Source organism: Amia ocellicauda, chromosome 1 (genome assembly GCF_036373705.1).
Source record: "Amia ocellicauda isolate fAmiCal2 chromosome 1, fAmiCal2.hap1, whole genome shotgun sequence".
NCBI classification, from domain to species: Eukaryota; Metazoa; Chordata; class Actinopteri; order Amiiformes; family Amiidae; genus Amia; species Amia ocellicauda.
This window is the reverse complement of record NC_089850.1, coordinates 29,481,807-29,509,717: the sequence shown is the minus strand read 5'-3', so window position 1 is coordinate 29,509,717 and position 27,911 is coordinate 29,481,807. Positions and strand designations below refer to the sequence as shown.

Below are 27,911 nucleotides of genomic sequence, written 5' to 3'. Positions count from 1 at the left end.
TCCATCATGCAATACCATCAGGGAGGCATCTGACTAACCCCAAATTTATTCTGCAGCATGACAACGTCCCCACACAACAGCGAAGAACTATCTTCAGCGTAAAGAACAAGGAGTCCTGCAAGTGATGGTGTAGCCCACACAGAGCCCTGATCTCAACAGCATCGAGTCTGTCTGGGATTACATGGAGAGAGAGAAGCAACTGAAGCTGCCTAAATCCACAGAAGGACTGTGGTTAGTTCTCCAAGATGTTTGGGCCAACCTAGCTGCAGAGTTCCTTCAAAAACTGTGTGCAAGTGTACCAAGAAGAACTGATGCTGTTTTGAAGGCAAAGGGTGGTCACACCAAATATGGATTTGATGTAGATTTTTCTTCCGTTCACTCACTTTGCATTTAGTTAATTGATACATATAATCTATTAACATGTCTATTTTTCACACCTGCCTAAACCTTTTGCACACTACTGTACATATACACTAAAAATACCAAACCATCTCAACATGATTTAAACCACAAGGCCAAGAAAGTCCCAAGGGCATGTTGAAAATTGAGAAAAACTGATCTTACAAACTAAGGCTCATATTAAAGAAATAAAATAAAATATTCTTGGCTAGTTTTGAAGAATTAGGTCTCTCTAAGGGTTTCATTTCTTATAGTGGGAAAATGGTTTTGCCAGACAGTGCTCAGGATTGTCATGCTGAAACACAACAAATTATGTTTCTTAAAATGTAAATGGTTAGCAACTGAACCACCTTCGTTCACTAAACTAAAGAAAGGTTTCTGCATTCAAATGTACTTGATCAATTAAAATGGATGGATTCAATTTATACTTCAGTGTGATGCATGCTTGCCAAGATGACTATAATATTGAGCGCTAATGATCTTAATAGGGGAAAACAGAAAACTATTTCAAGTGCAATCAGCACTTGTTTTATTATGATTTCTGCATAATGGTAGATCGGTCCTACTTTAAGAAGTGAGGAGTTCCCTTGTGAAAAAGTCCATTAAAGAAATATAAATTCCTCTGGCTTCATATATTGTGTGCCCATGCAACACCCTCAAATCAAGAAGCTCAGATTGCACTGGTAACACTACCTTTAAAATGCAGCACAGTTTGTCTGGCAGCTCCAATGGCCTAGACGCTGAAGGACCATTTGAAATGAGATGCTAAATCAGAGCTTTTTGTTTTGCATAGGCTACACATCTAATGTATACGCAAAATACTATGGATTCAAATGAAGTTTATTTTTTCTTAGATTCCTTCTCTGTACATTACAATGGAGAGTATTATTCCATTGATGTTGGATTTAAAAAAGTTAGTGGCTCAATCCATGAAAATATCTTGGAGACAGAGAGCTTGGTTGAAACTTGTTTGTCCCATTACAGAGGTGGTCTCCTCCTCAGCTGGCTCGTGTCACTAACGGGCCTCTGGATACACAGGTTAATAAACAGCGATGGTGGAGATGAGCTTGAGACTGTTCTTGCAAACAAAAATCAACCCACTCCAAACAGCCCCCAGCTTTCCACATACTGTAAGCAATCAATAACTGGAGATTTGCCCAGGCTGTGTCTGTAATCCCAAAACACAACAGCGGAGTGCATGTGGGACTTAGGAGTGCTAACAAACTTTCACAGCAACTTTCTGCAGGAAGATCTCACCACCCCTGCTTGACAGTCTCCAATGCATAATGAAAAGCTCTCTTGCCAAGCATTGTGAAGAAAAAAACTATACATAAAAATATCTATCAAGTGTTTTCATCAGAGTAGTGCAGACATTAAAGAAAAAAGCAGTTAATCAAGGTTAACTGGACAGGCCTTTCCCTGTATTGTACTGGTTGCTTCAAGGAGAACAGACGAGATGTCTGCAAAATGTCACTGGGAGCTCTGCTGCACTCATGGTTACATAAATGTTACTTGTAGCTGATGGCCAGAGCAAAAGCACAGCTCATCTCTAAAAGAGAGATTTATCTTGACAGTTTAGACGCTGCTGCCATTTCTGTATGTGTCAACTAGATATTATAACACACACACTTACAGTAGTGATTAGACAGAAGTGAGTAGCAAGTAGGTGGAAATCAGGATAGTGAATCAGTGCATTTGTCAATACAAACCATAGCTAGTGATAAAATCTCAACCATTTACAGAATGTGTAAACTTATTACAAGATTAAAATAAGGGTCAGTGGTTAAGGGAACTCTAAGGGAGTCACTTTCACAGGTACAACACCATTTATACCTACATAGTTTTGTTTCACAATCTGACAGATAATTGGGGCTGGACAAATATTCAGTATGCATCAGTTACACAATCTGGTATAAAACCACTTTGTCCACAGAATATTCTTACACACCTGTTATACCATCATAAACACAATCTCAGTAACAGCATTTCATTTCTCCATTACATCACACCTATTCTAATTAGACTTAATTAATTCAACACAGTTGTTTCTCTGAACAGGTAGTGTGTTTAACAAATCATGGCCCTGGGTCAAGCTAATCTGCAGTTGAGCCTCCAAGAAAGTGGCTGGATTTGAGTGCACGAAAAATAAATAGATCAAAACCAAAAAAAAAGTGTGGTTCGTTTTCTCTACCACTAAAGATCCACATGGTGAACTTCAATCAAAAGCAGCTTTAGATTAAGCTCTTTGAAATGCACAGAGAGGTTGGAATATAACTGTGAGGTTATTATAGAAATGGTTCCGTGATCCTCAGGTTTCTGTCCCTCACTAGCTCAGTTACAAAATGTGTCGATATATCAGACTAATTGAAGACTGATTTAAAGACACAAAGTATAGGTGATGCATTAAAAGGTAGATTTGGACAGCTGCATTACTGTATTACCACAGTCTTCACAGGAAAGTGCTGGATATGGCTGGAAATAAAACATGTGAGTATTGTGCAGTACATCCCTATCTGTAGGCCAATTGCTGGTGACAAATAAAGGATAAAAATAAAAAGGGGTTGTCAAAGTATCTGTACAAGGGAATAAACAAACAAAACATGAACACAAATCAAAATCAAAGAAAGTAATGGATTATACTGCCAACAATCACTTTTGGTTCAATCGATTTTTATGGAGCGGCAGTCAAGTTTTTATTTTCATCGACTGGCATCTTTACAATTGTCTCTAGGCTGAATCAATGTTAAGCAAAATCTTAAAATATAAGATCGATAAATTAGCAGAATGTAAACAATACTTTGTTATTCACTTTAACAGTTTCAAATGGAGGGTGTAGGCTAAATCAATTACAATCGTATATGGACGTATATGCTTGAGTACATAAATATGCACACACACACTAACATCATCTCAATTCAAGTCAATATACACTCACCTAAAGGATTATTAGGAACACCATACTAATACTGTGTTTGACCCCCTTTCGCCTTAATTCTACGTGGCATTGATTCAACAAGGTGCTGAAAGCATTCTTTAGAAATGTTGGCCCATATATAGATAGGATAGCATCTTGCAGTTGATGGAGATTTGTGGGATGCACATCCAGGGCACGAAGCTCCCGTTCCACCACATCCCAAAGATGCTCTATTGGGTTGAGATCTGGTGACTGTGGGGGCCAGTTTAGTACAGTGAACTCATTGTCATGTTCAAGAAACCAATTTGAAATGATTCGACCTTTGTGACATGGTGCATTATCCTGCTGGAAGTAGCCATCAGAGGATGGGTACATGGTGGTCATAAAGGGATGGACATGGTCAGAAACAATGCTCAGGTAGGCCGTGGCATTTAAACGATGCCCAATTGGCACTAAGGGGCCTAAAGTGTGCCAAGAAAACATCCCCCACACCATTACACCACCACCACCAGCCTGCACAGTGGTAACAAGGCATGATGGATCCATGTTCTCATTCTGTTTACGCCAAATTCTGACTCTACCATCTGAATGTCTCAACAGAAATCGAGACTCATCAGACCAGGCAACATGTTTCCAGTCTTCAACTGTCCAATTTTGGTGAGCTTGTGCAAATTGTAGCCTCTTTTTCCTATTTGTAGTGGAGATGAGTGGTACCCGGTGGGGTCTTCTGCTGTTGTAGCCCATCCGCCTCAAGGTTGTACGTGTTGTGGCTTCACAAATGCTTTGCTGCATACCTCGGTCGTAACGAGTGGTTATTTCAGTCAAAGTTGCTCTTCTATCAGCTTGAATCAGTCGGCCCATTCTCCTCTGACCTCTAGCATCAACAAGGCATTTTCGCCCACAGGACTGCCGCATACTGGATGTTTTTCCCTTTTCACACCATTCTTTGTAAACCCTAGAAATGGTTGTGCGTGAAAATCCCAGTAACTGAGCAGATTGTGAAATACTCAGACCGGCCCGTCTGGCACCAACAACCATGCCACGCTCAAAATTGCTTAAATCACCTTTCTTTCCCATTCAGACATTCAGTTTGGAGTTCAGGAGATTGTCTTGACCAGGACCACACCCCTAAATGCATTGAAGCAACTGCCATGTGATTGGTTGGTTAGATAATTGCATTAATGAGAAATTGAACAGGTGTTCCTAATAATCCTTTAGGTGAGTGTAGGTCTTTCATGTCAGATTGTACCCTTTTGACTTGAGGTGATCTGCACTCCAGGCTGCTTATGAACTCTGTGGATAGATTTTCTTTCCTAGGTCTACAGCCTGCTCATCAAAAATTCCCTTTAGATCTGCTTTGATCCTGGAAGACTAAGCATACAGCCAATATGAAGACTTGATTAATCCATGATGGGTTATTATACCCATAGCTACCCATAGTTTGATCGTAATAAAATATACACAGCATTGATGATGAAGAATGAAGGCAAGGAGTTGAAATTATTTTACATGGGGAAAGTGCAGCAAGATGTGAATAGATCTTTCCTGTTTTGGATCAGATTTGACCCATTCCTCTAGTGGTACATGTTGTTCTGTGTTTAAGAGTCATGTATCAATTAAACAAAACTGAAATGTCCTAAAAGAAAAAACAGTGATTGTTGTTGTTATTATTCATAGTAGTAGTCATCGTTGTCAGAGGTTACACAAATTCTCTTCTGGTTTGTTTCATATGCTGATCCTTCTTTCTTGCATTTTAAAAATTCAAATGGTAGGCTATAACCTAGTCCTGCAGGTGTACAGCCAGTGACTGTGGTCTGTGCAGTCTGGTAAGCCACCTGATTCCCAAAGTCAAAAAGGTGGAGCAGCAGAATTCTCAAATGCAAAACGCCAGGCTGCAGGACTCACGAATTCTGGATGCACTTGGCAGATTAATCACTTGGAAGACTCTCAATGTATTTATCCCAGATTCTTTGGACTATTTAATTATAACTCAGTACAAATAAAAAGCATGGAGGTGGATCTTGAGTGTCTCAATCAGTAAAAAGCCGCCACTCAAGTGTATCGGTTGGTCATGTAGGGTAGTCCAGGAATTGCTAGTTTGATTGTGGACCAGGTCACAGCAGACTTTGATCAGCATTCTCAAATGAGTTTTGCACCATTAGTAGAGTGCTGCCGGACATGGCTGGACCGGAAGTTAGCCAGTGTGTCCTTGGCTTTTCATACAACAGTGACCCCTGTGGCTTACTGTGCGCCAGTGAATCTATAGTGATACTGAAAGGATGAAGGCAGATTTATACTTTTCTCACAGGCAAATGCTCTACATCAGATGAAGACACGTATGCAATTTGTGGTTGTGTGACACACAACAAATGTTGACAGTTTCCAACCCTGTACCTTTTGGGAAAAGAAGAGACGGAATTACTTTTTCGGAAAAGACGCAGCTTGTGGCAGGGCAGCTGATCTTTTCAATCATCGGAGACCACTGACTGCGATGTGATTTTGGGTCGTAAATCAGACACAATACTGACCTTAGCTCCCCCTTCAATGTCACACCCCTAGTGTTTGCATTTAATGTTGGACTTTAAATAAGTGGATGTGCACATTACAGAGATATCTGATCATTGCCTTTCCATGTTATTATAAGGGGTTGCAGTAGTGAGTTTGATTAAGAATGGGTGAATAAATGTTTTGCAATTCCAAATATATAAAAGGCATGCAGCACTTTAAGTGAACCAAAACAAAGCACTGATTATAGGACTTTCTGCCCCCTCACAAACTAAGCACAAACTAGGATTCTCTACCAATTACTGACCCACCCTCATCTTCATTTCACAAACAGAATCTGTAACAAGGTTCATTTGGTCTGAAGTGCTTCCCTGTACTTCCCTGTGTGAGCAATATGATATGCACTTCATGCAAAGCTAGATAAAAACCAACCTTAAGGTAAAGTGTAGGCAATAAGCTGGGAGGCATGAAATCTGCAAAACTCCCATTTTAACTCCAGGAAAAAATCCTTTATACTTTGCCTGAATGTTGATGGTGGGTGCCAAGTTACAACCCACACAATCTCATCTGACAGCTCACAAAAATATCATGTCTTCTAGGGTTTCTCAGAAGCAGCTTACAAAACTACACTTTTGACAGCTCCTTGCATTTCTTGTTCAGAAACAAAAGGTGCTTCCATAAAAGGGGAGCATACTACTCAAGAGGGAGGAACCTTTCCTCCTGTTTTTCTCAGCATTCAAGAAGATGGTTTATTTAAATGTTGTCCTTTCAACCTTCAAGTGTAGCAAGAAACAACAATAACGAAACACTATTTTCAGTATCTTATTTCCAAACACATTTCAGAGAAGGCTAAGTGTTTAGTAAATAATCAATCATGAAAGATAAACCTATAAATATTCCAGCTCAGCTGTTCTCAGAAAGTTTGCCTATGCTGTACTCCTGTAAAATGAGATTTTTTAAGAGATACAAAATAAATTAATCAACATTTTTTTTTTAATAAAGCAGACTCTTAAACCTTGTAGAAACGTCATTTCAGACTGTATGAGATCTCCCCTGACTAAGTGGAAAGCCTGAAGCTGCTTCACTACTTTATTATAAGCACTGGAACCCTTTAAAATGTATGTGTTATTTTCTAGGGTTTAAAGATATATTATTGTGCATAACATTTTATCTTATTAAAAAAAAAATGGTGTAATGTTGGTTTATAGATATTTAGTGATGTACTGTATCATTTTACTTATTTTTAATAAACATGCATGTATATAATATTGTATTTTCTTGCTAATGGAAGTCATGCTTTGCACAGCACTTGCTGTGCTACCTTCAGGTCCGACTGTTACTCTGTGCTCCATTGAGCAGGTCTCCTCTTTATTACCATCGTCATCTCCATATCAGTGGCATTAATTCAAATTTTAAGGATAACTGACTCTCTGTCCAGTAGAACACCTCATGCTAACCCATGTTCATTATTGGTACAGTATCGTTTATTGTGCACAACTATCTTCAAAGTGCTTTTTCTGATAAAATATGGGAGGGATTATTTAAATATTAAAGAGACTGACCTTCCAAATGCAAACTCTCTCTCTCATAACCTCACATTTTGCATGTAAACATCACCAAGGTTAACAAAGAGCTGCAGTTGTTACAATATAATAATATTGTAGTTAGTGAATTACAAGTAATATTGCACTGTAAGGTGCACTTGTTCTTTACGTAAATGGATCAATATACTGACTATACATCTATATATATATAAAAAAAAATAATCACCAAAGCCCTACTTATTAGTGCAGTTGTTTTCTACCAAACATAAAACATACATGGGCATTTTTTACCCTTAATGATTCTTGACTGACCTATAGTTACACAGGCATTGATAATGCATTCTTTCCAGTTACAAGAGTGTTTCATATTAAGACATCCTGCATGAATTTCCCACAGTTCAGTCCTATCTAGATTTCAGATTTTAAAAATACATACATTTCCCTCTGCACGTTCAGAAAGAATCAGCGTACATTCATACATAAAACCTTAATTGCTGACCATAGTTTATAAATACCTATTAATCATTGCCTTTCCCCATTTACTCTGTCTGTAAATGTCTTTGAGCAGTGAATTTAAAAAAAGAATTGAAATTTTTAACTTTAGAATTCCCCTTTTAACTTCTTAGTCAATATCATACAACAAAATAATGAACACAGATAGAGTAAGTGCCAGCAACTGTGGTTTGTCTATTGACAGAATAAAGAATGAACTCTTTCACAGCCTTTAGAATTGCATCTCAATGCTTTGTGCAGGTTATAGAAAAAGGAGGGTTGCATATAGAAATTATTCTCTTTGGCAGTTTAATGAAATCTCTTGCCACTGAATGACTCAATGTCTAAAATAGCACCCCAGCACCAATATCCTGCAAAGCATATTGAGTCCTTTTGCATTATGGCAACACTGACACCAATGGATTAGTTTTGAAGACTACTCAACAGTGAGAGTCTAGGAACACATCCAACACAAGTAGGCAAATGGTCAAGTTGTTTTACAGTACACAGACAGTTCATTAGCACAGCTGTGCTTTTTAATGATGAATACCCATGCTTGAATAATAACATAGCAAACCTCAACCATAAACACTGAATCCAAGGCTGATGCATAGGGGTGCTAAGGGAAAGGTAGATTTTGACACTTTGAAGATTCAGAGCATTTAGATTGCCAGTGACTGGTGTCCATTATTACCTAGCTTATACATTAATCATCCAGATGCCCTTTAAAAGAAACTTTTTATGGAACTGAAATAATTTTTCATCATTTAGAACAAATACATAACTATCTACTGTGTGAATATCTAGCAATGTTTCAAAGGTAGAAAAATACCTTGCGTTATTTTCTGGCAAGTGAAAAAATCTTTAAAGCTTTAAATACAGCCTTATACTGAAATAGCAGTAAGATTCATTTTTAGAAACTGGCACAGGCACAGAGCCTACAACACCCACAGAAGTAAAGTGAAGAGTGAAGAAAATTTAATGCAATTATTTTGCCCAGTTTATAAATTTTGAAAATGGTTTGCCAGGTGAACAGGAGCTTTATGTATGTATGTATGTATGCATGTATGTATGTATCTATCAAATTTCATTATTTTATAGAGGCATACAGGTTTGAAATCCCAGTGTGATCCTGGGGAGCCTATATCCTAAGTCAGTTAAACCTGGTAGTTTCTAAAGCCAGAGGGATTTCCTGAAAGTACCGTGTATTTTATTTGATTTCTACACTTGCTGTATGTTGTTGTATTCTTCCGCTGTGAGTATGACTGTTATTTACACCACATAGGTTGGGCACATCTTGGATTCCATAAAAAAAGGGGATTGCCACAAATCAAAAGACATTATCACTCCAATGATCCAAATTAATTAAAACTGAAGACTATGAGAAGGATGTGGCTCTCACCTCTCTCCCACCAGAAGGGCATGGGCTTAAAACCTGCTGGGGTGTAACCTATATAAGCAGACTTCCATCTGCCAACTTTGCAGAACAATGCAGTATAACATCTTGGTGCAGCTGTGTCCCTTACAAGGCTAAAAAGATTCAAGGATATCTGTCCTGTAGCTGCACATCTTCACACTAATCATTTTCCTTTTACTCTAAAATCCCTGTAAAAAAATAAATTAGTGAACAATATTAAATATGGTCTCAGATAAGAGCATAGAACTGTTATTTACCCATTTCCCATTATCATTAAAAAGTAGTAAGAGCATTTACATAGATAGTCAATATCAGTCTCAGTGAATGTAGGCCATAGGTGGCATTTTACCAGTAATATTAGCTCATTTTCAGTTTATATTTCTTTGATAATTTAGTAGGTTTAAACATTTGCATGTACATACAGCAGAATGAAATGCCTATAAAGGGGGATGTTAATTATTTGCCAAAGAAAATATCAATAGAATGCAAATGATTTGTGGGCGGCACAGTGGTTAGCACTGCTGTCTCACAGCTCCGGGGTCCTGGGTTTGAGTCCGCGGCTTGGGGGGGGGGGCCTGTATGTGTGGAGTTTGCATGTTCTCCCCATGCCCGCGTGGGTTTTCTCCGGGCAGTCCGTTTTCCTCTCACTGTCCAAAGACATGTGGATTAGGTTAATTGGTCGCTCTAAATTTTTGTGCGTGTGTGTGTGTGTTGCCCAGCGATGTACTGGCATCACATCCTGGGTGTATTCCTGCCTTGTGACCTATGCCTGCTGGGATCAGCTCCGTTGGAAAGAGAACCCAACGGGACTCATCATGATGAACACTGGCAGCCCGCAGCACCACTGAACATACTGCAGAGATTCCCTTAGTCGAGCTATGCTGTGGTGCAATGTCAGTCAAACCCACTCTAGTGGTGGGGCAAATTCCACTCTACCCGCTAGCACAAAAAACATAAAATGATATGAATATAGGTGAAGAGGAAGAAACGGTCTTGCCTGTTTAATACTTTTAGAACAGTATTAAACAAGTAATAACAACAAAAGACTGCACTGACCTAACCGTTTTCCAATACGTGTATTTTCTAGACTCAGTAGAGGACTGTTAAGAGTAAAAGGATATGAGAAATTACTTACAAGGGCTATAAATTAGGTCTTTCATTTCATTTAGTACAATGTAGTATTTTTAATTTGAAAAAGGTAAAGAAAAAGCTTCCTTTGCCAGATTAAACAAGGTTTGTGGCCCTGCTTCCTTTCACTTGGCAGGAAGAATACAAGAAAAGCATCACATTCTTTATTCCAGTCTTTAAGCTTCACCCTATAGATAATGGATTTTTTTCTAACACCATTTTATATTCAGCTCAGTTGCAAAGAAACTCAGTTCTGGAAGCAGAGAATTTAAATCACACTTCAGATACTCCTTGAAAAATGGCACATCATGTGAGTGTGTGATCAAGGTGTGACAAAAATAACACTATTAATACAGAATTATTAAACTAAATTTCACTTAATTGTGAAAAGAATGTAGAAAAAAAAATATGAACGATCGATGTAGCCTATTTTGCATTTGTCCCTCCATCACCTTCTGCTACCAGATTCCCTGACCCCTCTCAGTGCAGTTTGAAATGCATACACTGCCTAATGTACTTTACACCTGAATTTCATGCCAATTCCAATAATCAAACAGGACAAGTATGAGGAACCATACTCTATCGTAGCAAGAAAATGTAGAGAGAAAAGTTTCTTTATAAATTGTATTGTAACAACCTTTTCCCAGCATGTTTCTAACGGACTTATCAGCTATGGAACAAGCCTGCATAATATTGATTTGTGAATATCTGTGTATCACAGTGCAGTAGCCTCAAGGACATGCCCCATGCACAAGTGGAAGGTGACATTTTGAAAGTGATGGCATTGGACTTACTTTTAGGTTTAAAAACTCAGCAACCTGCATACAACTACATTTTGTAACCCCTTTGTTGATTTTTCAGATGGGGTGGGCATGAAGAGGTATAAGCCATAGAAAACTGCCCTCCAATGCCAGTGTCTTTAATTTGCAGTAGAGATCATTCAACAGTTTTGTAATGTAGTGTGCTCACTTTAGCATGTTAGCTGCCCAAAGTCCAAATCAAATGTGCATTGCAAAATCTGCTCTGTTGAAGAAAGGTTTAATAAGGCATTCTAAAATACAGAGGAAATATGTGCTTGAATGGCAAGATATCATTTTAATTGTTTTGACCTAGATTTCAGCTCTGTAGGTGAGAATAATGAGAGTTCAGGCTTGATTACACCTAGACAGTACATCATTATAAAAGTGCTCTCAGCTTCACTGCTTTATAGAAAATCACAAATAGGTCTGCCCTCCTATCCCATTTCTAAAATATCTCCAAGTTCTACTGGAAACCACTGAAACCCTCTCCCCACACATTATGTTTTAAACAAAGGACTGCCACACCTTTGAAACCAGACACTGAAAGTAATTCCTTAGATAATTTATATAATCCCAGTCTCTCTCAATGTATATAAATGTTGCTAAATGATGACATATCACCTGCCTGAAGCAACGGTTTGTCACTAACAATTACAGCCCGATTCACATTTGAAATATTATATCTGCTCAAATATAAAAAAAAGAGCTAATTTTCATGTAAAATACTCCATTTATATTAGCACGTTATATATATATAGCACAGCAGATACTGCACAAAAACAGATCCAGTGCTTATTTCAAGCGAGAAAAGATCAATGGAATATTAAGTTTGACTGTTTGCAGAGCATTAGTCTCCCCTTGCAAAAAAATATTCATTATAATGGCTAAATTGAAAACAGGTGCACTGACTGAGTACAGAGCTGTAGTGTATGGACAGTGTGGATCAATAGGATATAATTCTGAATCTGTGCACTGACTACACCTAGCTAAAACAGGCACAATAATACAAGGAGTCAGTAAGTAGATTTGCTGGGTACATTACTAGTTTAGCTAGCCCTTAGGGTAGGCGGACATGGGGACATAAGGGGTATTAGTCATAGATGCTTTCTTGCAAACAGGACAGTGGCTTCATTATCTACAGCATTTAACTGCAGAAAACTGATGAACAAAGGCTACCACTGTGTGAGTATTCAAATACTGGAGTAGATAAAGTATTTTATATGTCTTCAAACAGCCATTTGACAGTATATTGAGCTACTTTATTGGTTACAATTTTGCAACCCCCCCAAAATTTTCTAAAACATAATAAAAATATTAGGCTAAATGATAATTAGATATTAGATAATCCACTTTTTAAACTTGGGTTAGTTCAGTAGGATGTTAAATGTGAACCTTCATGAGCCCCATCAATCCATCCATGAGCCCCATCAAAAACATAACCTAAAGCTTCAAAAAGAAAATAATTACAAAATACATCATCATGCTGCAATAGTCTAACAACAAAACATCAGTGAAGCCAGTGATCAGAATTTTGTACTTAATTCTTCAGACATCACTTAAATTTTGTTTTGTTGCTTGCTTCAGCTCCTCAAAAACCTCAAGGAATTAGTAATGTGGCTGAAGCACTTTTTCCATTTTGAGAAGTTCTTGTGAACAGTCCTCTAATTAAAACTCCTAAGTTTGCCAAAATAAAAATGGTCACAAATGTTTCCATTTAATTTTATGACCTTTATATGTATTCTAAATATATGCATTATGCTCTTATTCTTATGGTTTGGCTTGGAACAATTTTGTAGGTTTCTGAAAAACTGATCTAAAGGAATTAACAGGACACTTGTGAAAGTTAATGTAAAGAAAAGAGCACACAATGTGAATATAAATGCACACAAGGGTGAAGTTATAAAAAACAGGATTTACATTTTGAGGTAAAAATGTAAATTGCATATTAGTGCCACTTATTATTTTATTTTTTTCTAAACTGGACCCACAGTTTCTTGGTTCAAAGCTTTCGAGAAAAGTGCTAGCCGGTGAAAAATAATGCTCATTCTTAAAAACGGACTACATGTGCTACTGAAACCCAAAACACCTAGCAGGCTATAATATAGCCTAATGATGGTAAAGTAATTTACTTTTGAAAAGTGTGCAGCCAGGGTAGAATTAATTTTTTCCCCACCTTTACAACTACTACATATATTTTTATTAAACTTTTCATTTTGTTTAATACTTCAGGTTTTACATTTGGAAATTTATTCAAGGTGCTACAAGTTATCCATTCACTTTTGTATTTAAAGTGTCCAACTGTCCACAGTTTTCTACCTTTTCAGAACACCAATTGAGGGCATTGTACTTGATCTTACCTCATGACCAAACACAGAAAAGCAGGACCTTTATCTGGCCTCAGTCTTTCTACCCTAAACTGATCTTTACACTCAGAGAGGAAGCTCTCAAGCATCAAGACATTGGACTCTGGAGGACCAATCACAACCCAAATGACTTTCAGTACAACCCAAGTAGGTCACAACAAAGGGGTAAAGACAGTCTAACTTTAGCAATGTGGGAGCTACAATAACTGCAACCGTAATCAGAATGGGCTCCAACTTTAGACAGACATTGCCCCTCAGCCCCTTCATTGTCTTATTTTTCTCAATTACACACATCATAAGCCATTCAGCCTCGTGTTCCACCCCCTCAAAGAAAAAATATATATTTGCATTGCGCTGCTCATGCTCAGTTTCAGAAAGCATTCAGTACCTTAAATTAGATAGCTGGTCAGCTACAAATTTAATAAGATTGAATGGACCAGTTCAGCAAACTTAGTAGACTTTATAAAATCTGCACAATCTGCAGATGACTTCATTGGTATTTAATCTTTCAGGTTCTACATAAGACTCAACATCTGTCAACACTTATAAAATACCAGAGAGGTTTAAGAACCACCAGAACGCCTAGAAGGGCATTCAAAGCAGACACAGCGCATTGCTATTTGATGAAAAGTTAATAAAACATGCAGAGCCAACATAGGTGAAAGCTTCTCTCTCTCTCTCATCGTGACTTTCTAAAACACAATCAAGACAGGTATTCAGAGCAAAATCCATTTCCTCAGCAAGAGTTCAGAATAACTTAAAACATGTTTATAAAGGGAAAAAACTAAAACAACTAAGTGAACAATCACTACAAAGCCATTCCAAATAAAAAATATTTAATTAAGCAATAACCTAATTGTAATAATGACAAACTTTCCATTCTTTCTAGTGATAGTTACTACATTATTTCCCACTACCTTCTGACCTTGATATACACAGTTGTGAATATTTAAATTATTCATAGCTAAAACCCCAGGGTTCTCCTTAGGGATATTCAATAGCCGGATGGCTCTCCCAATTCTCCCAGCCAAGGAATCCTCAAGCAGTTTAGCCTAAAGCGTAGTTTAATTCATTACAAAGTATACAGGAGCTGTTTTTTTATGTTAATTGATCAATACAAGATCAACACCACATTTAAGTGTAATATGTTTTAAAACTGTAAATGAGGTTACCGTAGTTTTTCTGTTTTGTTTTATAGAATACCAAAAACACCTCAGGAAGCTCCAGAAATGCAGTTAAAGAAAAAACTAGCCATCCATGTGGTTGAAGTTAACTCAATGGAAAAACCTTCAAGATACAGTTTGATACGATTTGGGGATCAATAGGTTAATAGCAATCAATGAAGCAAGATGCATTGAATGGCCTTTCTTGTTTGTAATCTTTCCTGTCTTACGGTACAGTGAAAAAAAAATTCAGAAGCAGACAAAGACCTTTCAGAAGTTTTCACTACCATTGTCTTACACAGAACACTGGTTCACGGAATAAGAAGGGGTCTGACCATTTGGAAGAGTAACATTAGTTGGCCAAGTGAGAAAAAAAAAAGATATTAGTTGTTTCCACTATTGATGAACAGGGTACAGGAATACCCACCCAAATAAGAAATCTGGCTGCTTAGAATTATACTCAAAGTTATAAAGAATAGCAGTGGAAACGTCATATTCTACGAAAGACTGACTACACTAAATAAAGCAATTCCACAATTTATATTCCAATCTACTCGCAAGAAATATATTAGGGCTCTTTACCCCATACACGTGAGGACTCCAAGGCAAATACTGAATCTGTCACAAACTCTTTTGCATTAATACAAGCAGAGCTGTGATCTGTAATATATGTTTCTTTATCATTATTATTCCAGTAGACAATGACATCAGAAGCGAATGTTGTTTGTGTAGAATGTGCCATTAAGAAGGGAATTCCATGAACCCACTAGTCTATAAAAAGGCGGTTTTTCATTTATCAGATAATGATGGCTACTGTACATGTAAATCTAGCTACCCAAGCAAATTCAGCTGAAATTATGCATTCAGTTGTTTTTATTTTATTTTGGTTAATGCCCTACTATCACATTTTGGTTTTGTATCTCTCAAAGTCTTTCCATAAGATTGCAAAAGTAGAATTTCCTGTCCATTTGAGTTAAGTTGTCTTTGGATCTGAAGAGATAACATCCTCTCTTTCGTGAATGGTGGCAAGATGATTCTATATTTTCAGGCAATAGTCGTTGCTACAATTGACCTATTATTTGTATGGGTACATATTTTTTTTCCCCAAATAAAGACAGTAGCCTATTACTTGAATCTACCCCTCAACTCAGGGGGGATGGTTGACACTGACCAAGTTATCAGGGTAACTGTCATTATCACTCCCATGCACCACTTGCAGAAGCTGAACATTGACAGCACAGTAAACAAATTATTCTGGACTATGTAAATATTTAAAGGGAAGGTCTGGACTCCTCTCAGCAGTCAATCTTGGTTTCAGATGTCTCTACTGGGGACTGATACTTCCAGCAGCTGCAATCACACCTCATCCTCAGAAGGACCAGTGTCTTTTTATAGATTTCCCACCCAATCTTTGACTATGGTATTGTGAAACCCACATACAACAGAGAAATGTATCCAGCATCCTAGTATGTAACCCAATGAAAAACCTAGTTAAAGAGTGGCTCCCTGGGAGTATCAATAAAATGGAGTTAAATGTAATATGATGGTTTCATGTAGTATGAATATATGTTGTTCTAATTGGAAGTTTCTTCAGAAATCATATAAACATGCATACAAATACAAACACTGTCTGCCTCTGCATCACAATTAGCGCAGGAACAATACCAAACTACAACAGAGCGATGTTAACCCTTAAAACGTATCATCATGTGACATTTCTAAATTGAAGTTTTCCACAGGATCCCGGAGCTTTGTGATACAGGGAGATACATCAACATTGCAAGAGCTGGATACACAGGAGAACGACAGACAAAAATAGCACTAGTACATAGGACCGGATGGGGACTAACACCATAATGCAAATTATTATAGCATGCCTATGTTTAAAAAAAAAAAAAAAATCGATACAGTATTCATGTTTAGCAGGATAGGTATTTGGTGATTACATTACATAAAAGACCTTACTAAAATAATTGATATGAAAATTGCATTTTAGGGCGGTTTAGACAGATCGGTAATACATCACAATAACACAAACCACATTAAAACCACAACAACGAAGAAATATAATCCACAGAAATATCTTGCGTAAAATAAATCAAATTTATTTTCTAGCGAACCATCCTCGATTTGCTTCACATTTATTCCAGTAGGCTATATGGATGAAGACAAGGAAACAATTTCCTTTATTTTTCACGTATGCTTTCCAACTCGGAGCACAGAGACAAGTATATCTTTCAGATACAATAAAGCATTTCTACGGAAAAAAACGATGTTTCTACCGACTGCTGTCAATGGGCATACCTTGAAATCAAGATTGGAGAAAACGAATAATTGTATTGTATAGCCTCGGTAAAAACACAATAGCCTCCTGTTAGCTGGAATTGCACGATGTTTACTCCTAAAATTTAGCAAAACGACTGGCATGTTTACGTGCATTGTGTTGCTACAATTACAACAATACACAGGAAAAATCATTGATGTGTATAGATCATTCATGCAAAATGGAAAATAAATCGTATTACGTTGCACTTTTCATTCAAAATGCATTTCAGCATCTACCCTGAGCTCTTTAATCCATTATTCACACATGCTTTGAGAATCTCCCCAACACTTCATCTAGATTAATTTATTAATCTCGATGGTAATGTTATGATGATGGAAGTCTCCCACAATATATGTACATCATGATCTCAAATGATTATTATTTTAGTTATGCATTGTTAACAAAACCGCTGCTATCCCTTTATCTAAATTAGATGGTCCAATTTGCACTAATTAAAAATGTAGCATAACAACATGCAGGCGTTTATTCAATTATTTTAGGCGAATCTCCATCATTATGGGATCTTCCACCTATTCCCAATTATTATTTGGACACAAAAATATTTCTCCAAAGAGGAGAAAAAAAAACTTTTTAGGAATTATTGCACACACATATATACACACACAACAGGCAGTTCAGATGGAGACACATTTTTCATAGGCAAAGGTAATGATTGTTTTCGCTAATTTATTCAACACCTGTCACTGCTATCTGTATAATGAGTGATTTCCTAAAAGACACTGGTAGCAGTTTTTAATTACAACACTCTTCCATTATGTGTGCGTTTATTTGTTTGTCATTTAAAACAATAGTAATGCAATGTGTCCCTAATGTGTTTTGCAAGCTAGAACACACTCTTCTCTTCCCACAGCAATAGAGGCAACTCCACACATGCAAAAGAGAAGAAAAACAACACCGAATAGGCCAGCGGTGCCTTCATTTGACAAGAAAAATACAATTAAAATAATATCTGATATGTGTCAGACTATTTTCTTTGTAACAATAGAAACAGCCAACCACGTACCTGTGATTCTTTTTACTTTCTTGCCATCGCCCCCAATGTGTAAGCCGGGCTCAGCGCTGCTCCTCGGCTCAGATATCCAGTCCCATTCTACACTGTTGTCATAAGATAAGAACCTCGTCTGGATAACAACGATGGGTCAACACACTACTCCTTAACAAAAAAGGGAGTAAAAAATATACAAATTAAAAATAAATAAGATATATAGGGGCTATAGATCAATATGTCGACAATTAGATCCACTTTAAAGGTATTGGTATGTATTCAAAACCATCTGCGCCTCTTCTTTTCAGTCAATTACAAAACATAGCCGTATCTGTAACAATGCGTTAACCTCGCACCATTTCCAATATGGTACATTCCACTTTTCATTGTTGAAGAACGACCCCGTGCAACCTAACCACCGCGAAGCAACCTAACCCAGAACATCTTTGGAGTACTGTGATTGGTGTATATTTGGTAAGAAACGCCCCTTTCTCCGCACATGACCAATCCGAAGTAAAGGAGGCAGGTCACGGTATCTTCTAATCTTCTCCCTGGATTAAATTACAACTGTGCGTATGTTTGTGCTGCTGAATGTGTAGGGCTGTATCTCCCGCTGTAGCCACGGAAAGTCAAGGACATAATTATACCAATACAGTTAGACACTGTCCTAGTTTATATCTGTACACACATGTATTTATATGTAATCGTAACGAATCACAGCTGTTTTTTTAGCATTGATTAGTGGTAAATGTCAGTGATTCAGAATATATTAGCGACACATGCCAGAAATACATATTAGACGTATATTTTGTTTCTAATTGATAAGTTTAAATTGTCCATTTCTTTCTTTTCTACAGTAATTATCTATTTGTATACAATAGTCTGCATATAGTAGAAAACTGACAAAACTCTTCTTTGACAGGATTCTCGTATTCTTGGGAAATAATTTTACTTAGGACTGTCACTCAAAACGATACCAATATATAGTAAAAGAATACATTAGAATCAAACTAGACACTTTATTTCTGTATGTATTTAAATGCGTGTTTGAATAAAACGTTAGAAGGTTTTACAGGCAATTTCTTTATAATAAAACTAATAGCCAATGGGTTTAAGGACCTCTGATGTCCTTTAAGGTACATACATTACACTGTAAATACTAATCTTTTTCTAAATGTACAGGATTCATTTTATATATATAAATTAAACATACGGCATTTAAATTTAGTGGATACAATATGTTAAAATGTAGTTGTGCATAATTTATACAATTTACTCATAGTACCATGGTTTTATATATACGTCACTGTTAGGACCTGTGCGGCCGGATATTTACACCAAATTCAAGATGTCGGCCACTATCTCAGCCCTCGTTTCTTACGGTACCGATTCTGGTTCAGATTCTGATGGCGATACTAAAGTCAGCCCCGACAAAAACGACCCAGATGCTACTGCACACCTTCGGCCATTGGTTTCTGTGCAGAAAACCTCATTAGCGAGCCTTAATTCAGCTCCGGAGGTCGCTGTAAAGGTAAGGAAAACGCGGCATGAGAAGACATTGTTGCAAATACAGACACTGAAAAGTACACTAACTTTAATTTTAAAACTTCAATAGGCCAATACATCAAGTATCCCTAACTATATAGATGCGATGCATTAAAATGTGTAATGCTACAGATGTACAGAAACATGTAGATCAGTACGTCATGCTTGATTCAACTGCTGCAGTACAGCAGCATATCCGTCGGCCTATTTTGCCAAACAGATTCAGTTTCTATCTTGCAAAGCTATTAGCCGCTGGGTAAATCGATATTTTCTGATAAAGTAGTTCTTGTCGTCAAGTATACAGTATAATATAATATAATATGCAGCTACAATTTGCAAAACTAAATCTAGTATATGGCTGTGGATGTTACCACTGATTCATAAGGAGCTGTTTTCCAGTCAGACTGTGGTACGTTGTAGTTAAGCAGAATAGTGTGATGCATTTTTATACATCTCACCTGTTCATGGATTGATCGTTTCAATCAAGACCTCTCGAGTTCCTTGATCACTCGACCTGCCTATGAATAAGATATAAAAACGGTGTTTGCAGTGAAATCTGAGATACTCGTGTGGCCTTGACTACTGCTGAACTAAGTTTCTTGAAAGCATTACACATATTTAATATTTCTGAACCTGGATGCATGCAGTTTTACGTAGTAATTTTTGTTTGAATGTTTCTTTATACTTAGGAAGATGTGGAAACCGGATCTCATCTGGACCCTTCACTCAAGGAGGTCACGTTTAACCCAACATATGAGACTATGTTTGCTCCAGAGGTACAAATCTGTATTGAATAGTGAATGAAGTCCCTGTGTTAGCAAATAATGTTTGGTATAATCATTCAAAATGCAACAAGATAAATCCAGAATCATGATAACTAATGCTTATACAAGATAACATGCATACATGTAAATATTTAAAGAAAATTTTAATTATTATTATTTTCTTAGCAGATGCCTTTGTACAGGCCGACTTACAAAATACAAGCGCAATACAAAGTGCACTTACAAATAGAAATGGAAAATCTAGAAAACTGAATATATATATTTTATGTACTGAATGTGAAGGAGCTATTGAGGGGATGTCTATGTGATATACAGCTCTGGAAAAAATTGAGACCACTCCAAGTTCAGAAATCAATGTTAAGTGGTCTTCATTTTTTCCAGAGCTGTATATACTTTTTTACTTTGACATATTTATTATAAAAGTTGACCTTTCATTCTATACCTTCATTATTTTCTCCCCTGAAATTCAGTTTGGCCCTGTGAACCCATTTAAAACCCAGCAGATGTCTGCCCCACGAAACATGCTTTCCGGCTACGCAGAGCCCGCCCACGTCAACGACTTCATGTTTGAGCAGCAAAGGAGGACTTTCTCCACCTTCGGTAAGCTGTTGACAGGGGGAATTATGAGGGAAATTGCAAAATGCCATGATCAGTTACTGATGGACCATCTCATCATTTTAGTGTTCCGTGTTACTCTTTCAGGTGCTCCATTTTACACTATTGTTTAATGAAAAAAAATTGATTCGTGCATTGAATTTAATGTATTCTATGTGATAGTAAAGAGTTAACTTCACACAGATGAAGACTGCAGTAAAACCAAAAAAAAACAAAAAACTTTCAGACCTAATATTTACATTTAAAACATTTATAGCATTTTAATGTCGAGTATGGCAAATAACCTGATGTTTAATACCTGACAAGTTCAGGCTGGTGGTATGGCTTGTATGCAAGTTAATAATAACACTAACAATGCCAATACCAAAATAATGTAGTAGGCCTAACACTAGTTTAGCATAAGGGGTTCTACAATAATGTGTAAAAACTAATTTATAAGTGATCTTTCATGTATTTTTTCCTTAATGTAGAATACATCTTTTCCAGTCTTTTCTGTAGACTCCCTAGTGTGTCTATTAAATACCATGGTATTTCCAAAACCATGCTTAAGTATCATTTTATTTATTTATTTATTTGTCCATGCAACACCTGTGTGTTATCTTAATACTCAGCAGTGTGAAGCAGCAGAGGTGAAGTCATCCAGGAGCTTTATAAATTGTAGGCTGTCAGTTGTAATATTGCTAGCAGATTTAGCTTCAAGTTTTGAGTTTTGTAGTAGTCGTTATGTTTAATAATAAACAGTTATACAGTTAAACACTGGGGCATATAAAAAATACGCAATAATAACACTACTTTTGGTTACGTTTATTTAGTTAACAGAAAGCAAGGACAGCATTGAAGAATCAAGTGGTTTACATTACTGGTTAGAGAATGTGATGTACAAAAATGTATCTGATAGAGGCATCTGGTCTTTAAGAAGGCATAGGGCATAAATACAATGGTTATAGGAAGTGTTCACCCGCCTTGGACTTTCACATTGTGTTGTTACAAACTGAAATCCATTTGATGCACTTAATTGTTGTTTTTTTACCCTTGATTTGCACAACCTAGTAAGTAAGAATATTTGTATTGTATAACAACAGTTAATGAAAAATAAATGTCTTGGTTAGAGAAGTATTCACCCTCGCCAATACTTTGTAGAATCACATTTGGCAGCAATTACAGCTGTGAGTCTTTTAGGATAAGACTACCAGGTTTGCACATCTGGATTCTGCAGTATTCACCCATTCTTCTTGGATTGTTTTTTTAAACTCTGTCAAGTTGGATTGGTGATCATTGGTGGTCATAATATTCAAATCTTGCCACAGATCCTCAATCAGATTCATGCCTGGGCTTTAAGCCTCTGCAGTGTCATTCCTGCTCTGTGCCTGGGGTCATTGTCTTAGTTCTTTTGCAGACTGAATACATTTTTCCTCAAGGATTTGCCTACCACTGCAGTGGTAATATATAATATATAAACAGATATATAGTGGTGTATATATAATACCACTGCAGTGTTGGTGTAGAATAAGTATACAGTTATATTGCATTTGCTGCTAGCTTTATAAACTATATGTTTCCAAGAGGAGAATATATCTGTGATAATCAATTTGACCACACTCCATTGCCACTCCCAATAAAATTGATTTTTTAAATTCCGTGTTAAAATGTATAACTGTCTCGGTGTGAGACCATTTTGTTCTGGTACATGTCAGCTTGCTTTCATAAATAATTATTTAGTTCTGACTTATTTTGTATATCTGGATCATATTTGATAATCAGAAAACCTATGATAACCAACCTCAGTGACCTATGCATTGTATTGAATATGTTTTAAGTTAACCAAAAAAAAGGAAATCTTTCGGTATTCCGTAGTCGGTTCTTTTAGAAACAATAATGATAATATTAATATATAGCCTACTATACAATGTACAAACAAAACAAAAACATAATTCAGGATATTTGCCTGTTAAAAAAAGTGATTTTATCATTGACATCTCATAAATCTGCGTATGGTGATATAACATTGAAAAAAACAATGAATTAAAATATTAATATTCACAGCTACTTTTACCTTTTTCCCAGAAGGGAAATGTATATCTTGTTGTTCTTGAGACATCCTCTTCCATTACCTTGGGTCGATTTGTTTTGCTCCAAGAACGTTATTATGATCAATGAAGATGAATGTGTTTATTAGACCAGAAAATTGCTTCAGATATTACATACCACCTTGTTTTGTTTTTTATCGATTTGTAATTTGTAAAAGAAATACACAGAAATAAGTAATAAGATTTGAAATTACTTATGCGTAATATAATTGTATGTAGCCCATTGTGAGGTGTAACCAAATCTAACAGAACAACTTGTTTGGATTACTACTGTTCTATTGTGATGCAGAGCTTAATATTTCAAAATTGTAATTCTTTTCCCAGGATATGCTCTGGATCCCTCCGTGGACAACAGTCAACTTTCATCCAGCAGTTTTATTGGCGCAGTGGAGGAGGCTGAGAAGAACAAAGGTATGTTGTCTGTTTGACTGTATTATACAAACATCAGAAATGTCTGAAGACCTAATTGTATTAAAAAAAATAATGGTGTGTTCCTCATTCCAGCTTTGCAACAAGAGGTCCCTTTATGTCAGAATAGTTTTAGTTTTTGTTTTTGTTTTAAAAAATATACAGTATTGTTACAATTTCTGTTGTCATTGAATGATATGCCCAGGTGGCCTAGCATTTATTATGTGCTGTATAAACAGAATATCAAAGATCTCATAATCACAGTGTAACGAAACCCTTTTTTAGGTGTCTTCAAATGGGTAATGATTTTTCCCAAAATAAAAGTATTATGGAAATAGCATGCCTGATAATCAGGAAAACAATTGTCTGAACAAAGCTTGTGTTTTTTCAATCCAGATATAAATAATTATCTATGAATTATTTAGTTGTCATTGCAAATCAAAACCTATGTTAAGTGAATTATCAGAATATTTATTGTAGCTGTTCTGCTGAATCAGTGGATTTGGTGTTAACGATTTCATAAACAATTTCAAATAGGAGCTGCAATTCTTAAAATAATATATATATTTTTTATTATATTTTTTTGTTCTGTCAGTTTACATACACCACTGGAAATGTTTTCAATGTAGCATTACTAATCAAATATTTTCCTAAGACTACTGGTTAGGGATCTCCAGACAGCAGAGATGTCTTTTATTATAACAACTCATCTTGTTTGTTTATTAAATTGTCTTATTAAACCGTTTTTATTCTGTTACAGCTTTAATTGAATTACATCACAAATGTTGTGTTTTCTGTCTGTTTTTAGTGAAGTAATTTGTCTTATTTTGCCAAAAGAATATAAAACATTGATAATATTTTCCCCTTGCATAGGACTTTCACATGTTAATCTTTAATGCAGAGATTTTGTCCTGGAGCTCAATATACCTCTGTGATTTTTGTGTCAATATTCTTGGTACAAAGGGTTTCTGTTGGGGAAAAATGTATATATTGTATATGTTTTGTTGAAGCTTGAAGGACTTAATGATGGAGCAATACACTGTACTGGGTTAAAGAAAGTTGATTTGCACTTGGGGAAAGGTTACTACTTTTAAAATGTTCTCCATTATAAATGTCACAGAGGCTGTAAAGACCACACTGTGTAATACCAATTTTCTGGTTTGCGATGGTGGCCAGCTCTGTAATGCCTCGGTTCCACTGGCTTAAGCGTCCGTGCCATGCCGTGCCATACCGGACCCGTCCCAGAGCTTTTTGTAAAACCAGGCTGTTGGAGCAAGTCCATCCCCTGTTGTGGGAGGAGCAGAGCGATTGTGGGTTGCTTAAGCTAGTGGGACCGAGGCAATAGTTAACCACTCACAAAACCTGGATGCATCCACACGCTTAAGCCAGTGGAAACACCCATTTAAGCATCCGCGGCCAGCCTCGTCCACCAGTGGAAGCGGGGCATAATTGAGCAGCTTTGGGGGGCTGTGATATTTGTGCAATCCTGATGTGCTCTAGAAGAACCCTAATGGCCATCCTGCAGGGGGCAATTATCCATCTTTGATCCCATTTCTTCTTCTCCAAATGTGCAACGTACTTTGAAGCCTCAGTGCAGTTATTTCCTTATTACTTATTGCTGATTTTGTATACATCGATACATTAATTGACAACACTTCTCATTTATTTTGCATATGGATAAAATGGCAATTGACAACTCATTACTTATTCTTTATACATCAATAAAAAGAAATTGGCAACACTTCTCATTACTTTCTTTTTAAATATTGATACAATAGCAATTGACCACACTTCTCATTACTTATTCTTTATATATCAATACAAATTTAAAGTCTTCTCAAGGAATAGGTAGTGGTTGCATCCCTTTTCTTTTTCCCAATTAAGACTATTACTTATTTGTTTATGCATTTATAAGAAGTAATTGACAACACTTCTCATTACTAAAGCGTTAGGTTTATCTTGACTGGACTTTGTAACCTTTATTTGGGTCCTCTGTTTAAAAGAGGCTGGCATAGGATGCTTTGAAGCTACTTATTGAACAATCAGCCCATTGTGGTACCTTAATACTTTGAAATAGTCATTGTATTACTAAAAAATATGTGCATTTGGTCATAGGTTATCAGAGCGACGAACATGGCTGCAGATGCTTTTTAAATCATGTCTGTTTTGTTAATTCTGAGATCATTCTGAAATCAGAAAATCAATGCAGTAATATATTTAAGTTGTACAAACATTAAAGTTTTTGCAAGGAGCACTGGCATGTCACTCAATTGTATAGCTCAATTGTTTCACTCATGAAAGACAAATGTCCAGTCCCTTTATATCGTGTTACTGAATTTAAGCATTGTAGCCTTCTTATAGGGATATAAGTTAATGTTTATTTGGCACTGTTCCAAACTACACACTTGTTGAAGTTGAAAATCCTTTTTGAAATTCGTGAGCTTGTCAAATATATATATGTATGTATGTATATATATGTGTTTGTGTATATGTATGTATATATATAATATATAATTTGCATTGATCCGTTGTGTTCACTTTGTTCAAGAAGTACTGCTGTGCATACAGATTAACAACAACATCATACACACTATTGTGTGCAACTTTCTCCAGCTCTTATTTTTCATTTAATTTTTCTACTTTCTGCATTAAGTAAACCTGCTACTTTGTTGCAGATATCATTTAAACTGTTTATTAGTATGCCACGTCTCAAGGCAAAATTAATTAGAGCCAAGAAAATTATTGTAATTAGTAATTCATTTTCAGCTATTCATTTAGCTTCCTTACTACTCCTCATCTCCTGGCAGCTCACTTAGCTGTAGCAGATACACAATAATAAAACAGCTCCTTAACAGATATTTTTAATATAGGTCTGACACAATCATTAAATAAACATTGAAAATATTTTAATTAATTCGTTTAAAATGTTCACCACCCATGAGACCTGAAAAGTAGCTTATTTAATTATTTTTGTATTTCAGGATTAACAGTTTTTGAGGCAGGGGCCAAGAAAACAGAAAAAAGGAAAAAAGTCAAAGGAACGGACGCTTCTGACATTGATGGCTTCCTGGGACCCTGGGCGAAATATGTGGATGAAAAAGATGTGGCTAAACCCTCAGAAGTAAGTTGCTGCTTTCATTAATAAGAAAGTAGCAGTCCAGTATAAGGGTCCCAGTCATCCAGGGACTTGTGTCCTTAATGCAGACTCACAGATCAGTGGTTGAACATTTTATATTTTTTAGTTTGTCACATGGTTCCAGCTCTGTTGTGTAAGCTTATACTGCATGTTCTAGCTGAAGAAAACCAAAACATTGATTGTATTTTTGTGGCTCTGGAGCAGGGAATACTGCATACTTAGTGTTGCTCCATTCTTCTGACCGGTGTATGGTTGCATTCTTTATAGTTGCTAAAATTGATTTATAGGTTTTCTTGCTCCCTTCTAAGCTGCTGATTTGAAGGATTTGTGTTTGGTGAATTAAAGTATGATTGCTTGTTGCTTTAATTATTTCACTTCTACTGCATTTACACTGTCCGTTTCAGGATGGCTCTAGGCCGACCTAGGGCAGTGTTAACTGCACAGTTAGACTTGAGTCTAAAATCCAGCTTAGAAACTACCTGCTTAAGAGGTTTAGGGACAACCTACCTGCAGTGTAAATGCACACGGCTTTAAGATGGATTTGCATATATTGAGTAAAATCATAAAATTACTGTAAAAAACTGGGATTTCATCTCAAGTCATGACCAAAAGGGTTGAATGATTTTGAGATAGCTTGGGACAGGTCTATATCGTTAGGAAAAGATCAAACAATGCATTTATTTCATAACTGAGAAAAATTGCAGACAGCACATTAGTGGCAAAAGCTCTTTCTCTGACAACCTACATTGGATTTTTAAAGCATAAGAAAGTGTCAGGCTTAAGATAATCCATTTTGTCAAAGTAACGGATCCTGACATCTCAATTTGTCCGGGTGGGATTGAAGTGTAAAAGTGACATGGCTTCCACAGAATGTCATTGGACACTTCTTCTATACAAAAAGGTCAGCTTTGTCAAATTCACCCTAAAGTGTAGGTTAATATTAATGGATTTAAGCACACTCAAGGGGGCATTAAGCCTTGTTCTTTGTAGTGTCTGTTTTCCTTTAAACTGAAAAAGTATCCCTAGCAGAAGATCAGGCTTTTTCTCTATTGGCATAATATGACCCTTCTTTGCTGTGCACTTTCTGAGAATTGTGACTAAATATTGCATGTAAATCATTACACTTGCAGCATGAATAGTAATCCCTGCAGGTGAATTTAATCTTGGATTTCAAGTGGTTACATCCTGAACTGGACAGATATTGATAAAGAAAATAATATGTACAGGTGGAGAGAGAATATTCCCATAAATAAAGCATTGGCGTTTAGGTTTGTTTTT

The 27,911-nt window shown here is 36.5% G+C and overlaps 2 protein-coding genes across 4 annotated transcripts in view; one reads left to right on the top strand and one right to left on the bottom strand.

Moving 5' to 3' along the window:
• The window catches only part of wasf1 (WASP family member 1), a 92,623-nt gene extending 74,281 nt beyond the window's left edge, over positions 1–18,342 (bottom strand). For 2 of the 3 annotated variants that reach the window (XM_066701186.1, XM_066701196.1), the window contains exon 1: positions 18,076–18,341. The gene's annotated coding sequence lies outside the window, so the exon portion shown is untranslated. Of the gene's footprint in view, positions 1–18,075 lie in introns of all 3 variants that reach the window. The other variant, XM_066701176.1, reaches the window with a different exon arrangement.
• A 1,018-nt stretch (positions 18,343–19,360) lies between these two features.
• cdc40 (cell division cycle 40 homolog (S. cerevisiae)) overlaps positions 19,361–27,911 on the top strand; it is a 35,694-nt gene continuing 27,143 nt past the window's right edge. Inside the window, exons 1-5 of the mRNA XM_066701149.1 lie at positions 19,361–19,588; positions 20,292–20,378; positions 20,858–20,987; positions 23,414–23,500; positions 26,479–26,618. Coding sequence (XP_066557246.1) covers positions 19,406–19,588; positions 20,292–20,378; positions 20,858–20,987; positions 23,414–23,500; positions 26,479–26,618 — 627 coding nt within the window. The 5' untranslated portion in view covers positions 19,361–19,405. The remainder of the gene's footprint in view (positions 19,589–20,291; positions 20,379–20,857; positions 20,988–23,413; positions 23,501–26,478; positions 26,619–27,911) is intronic.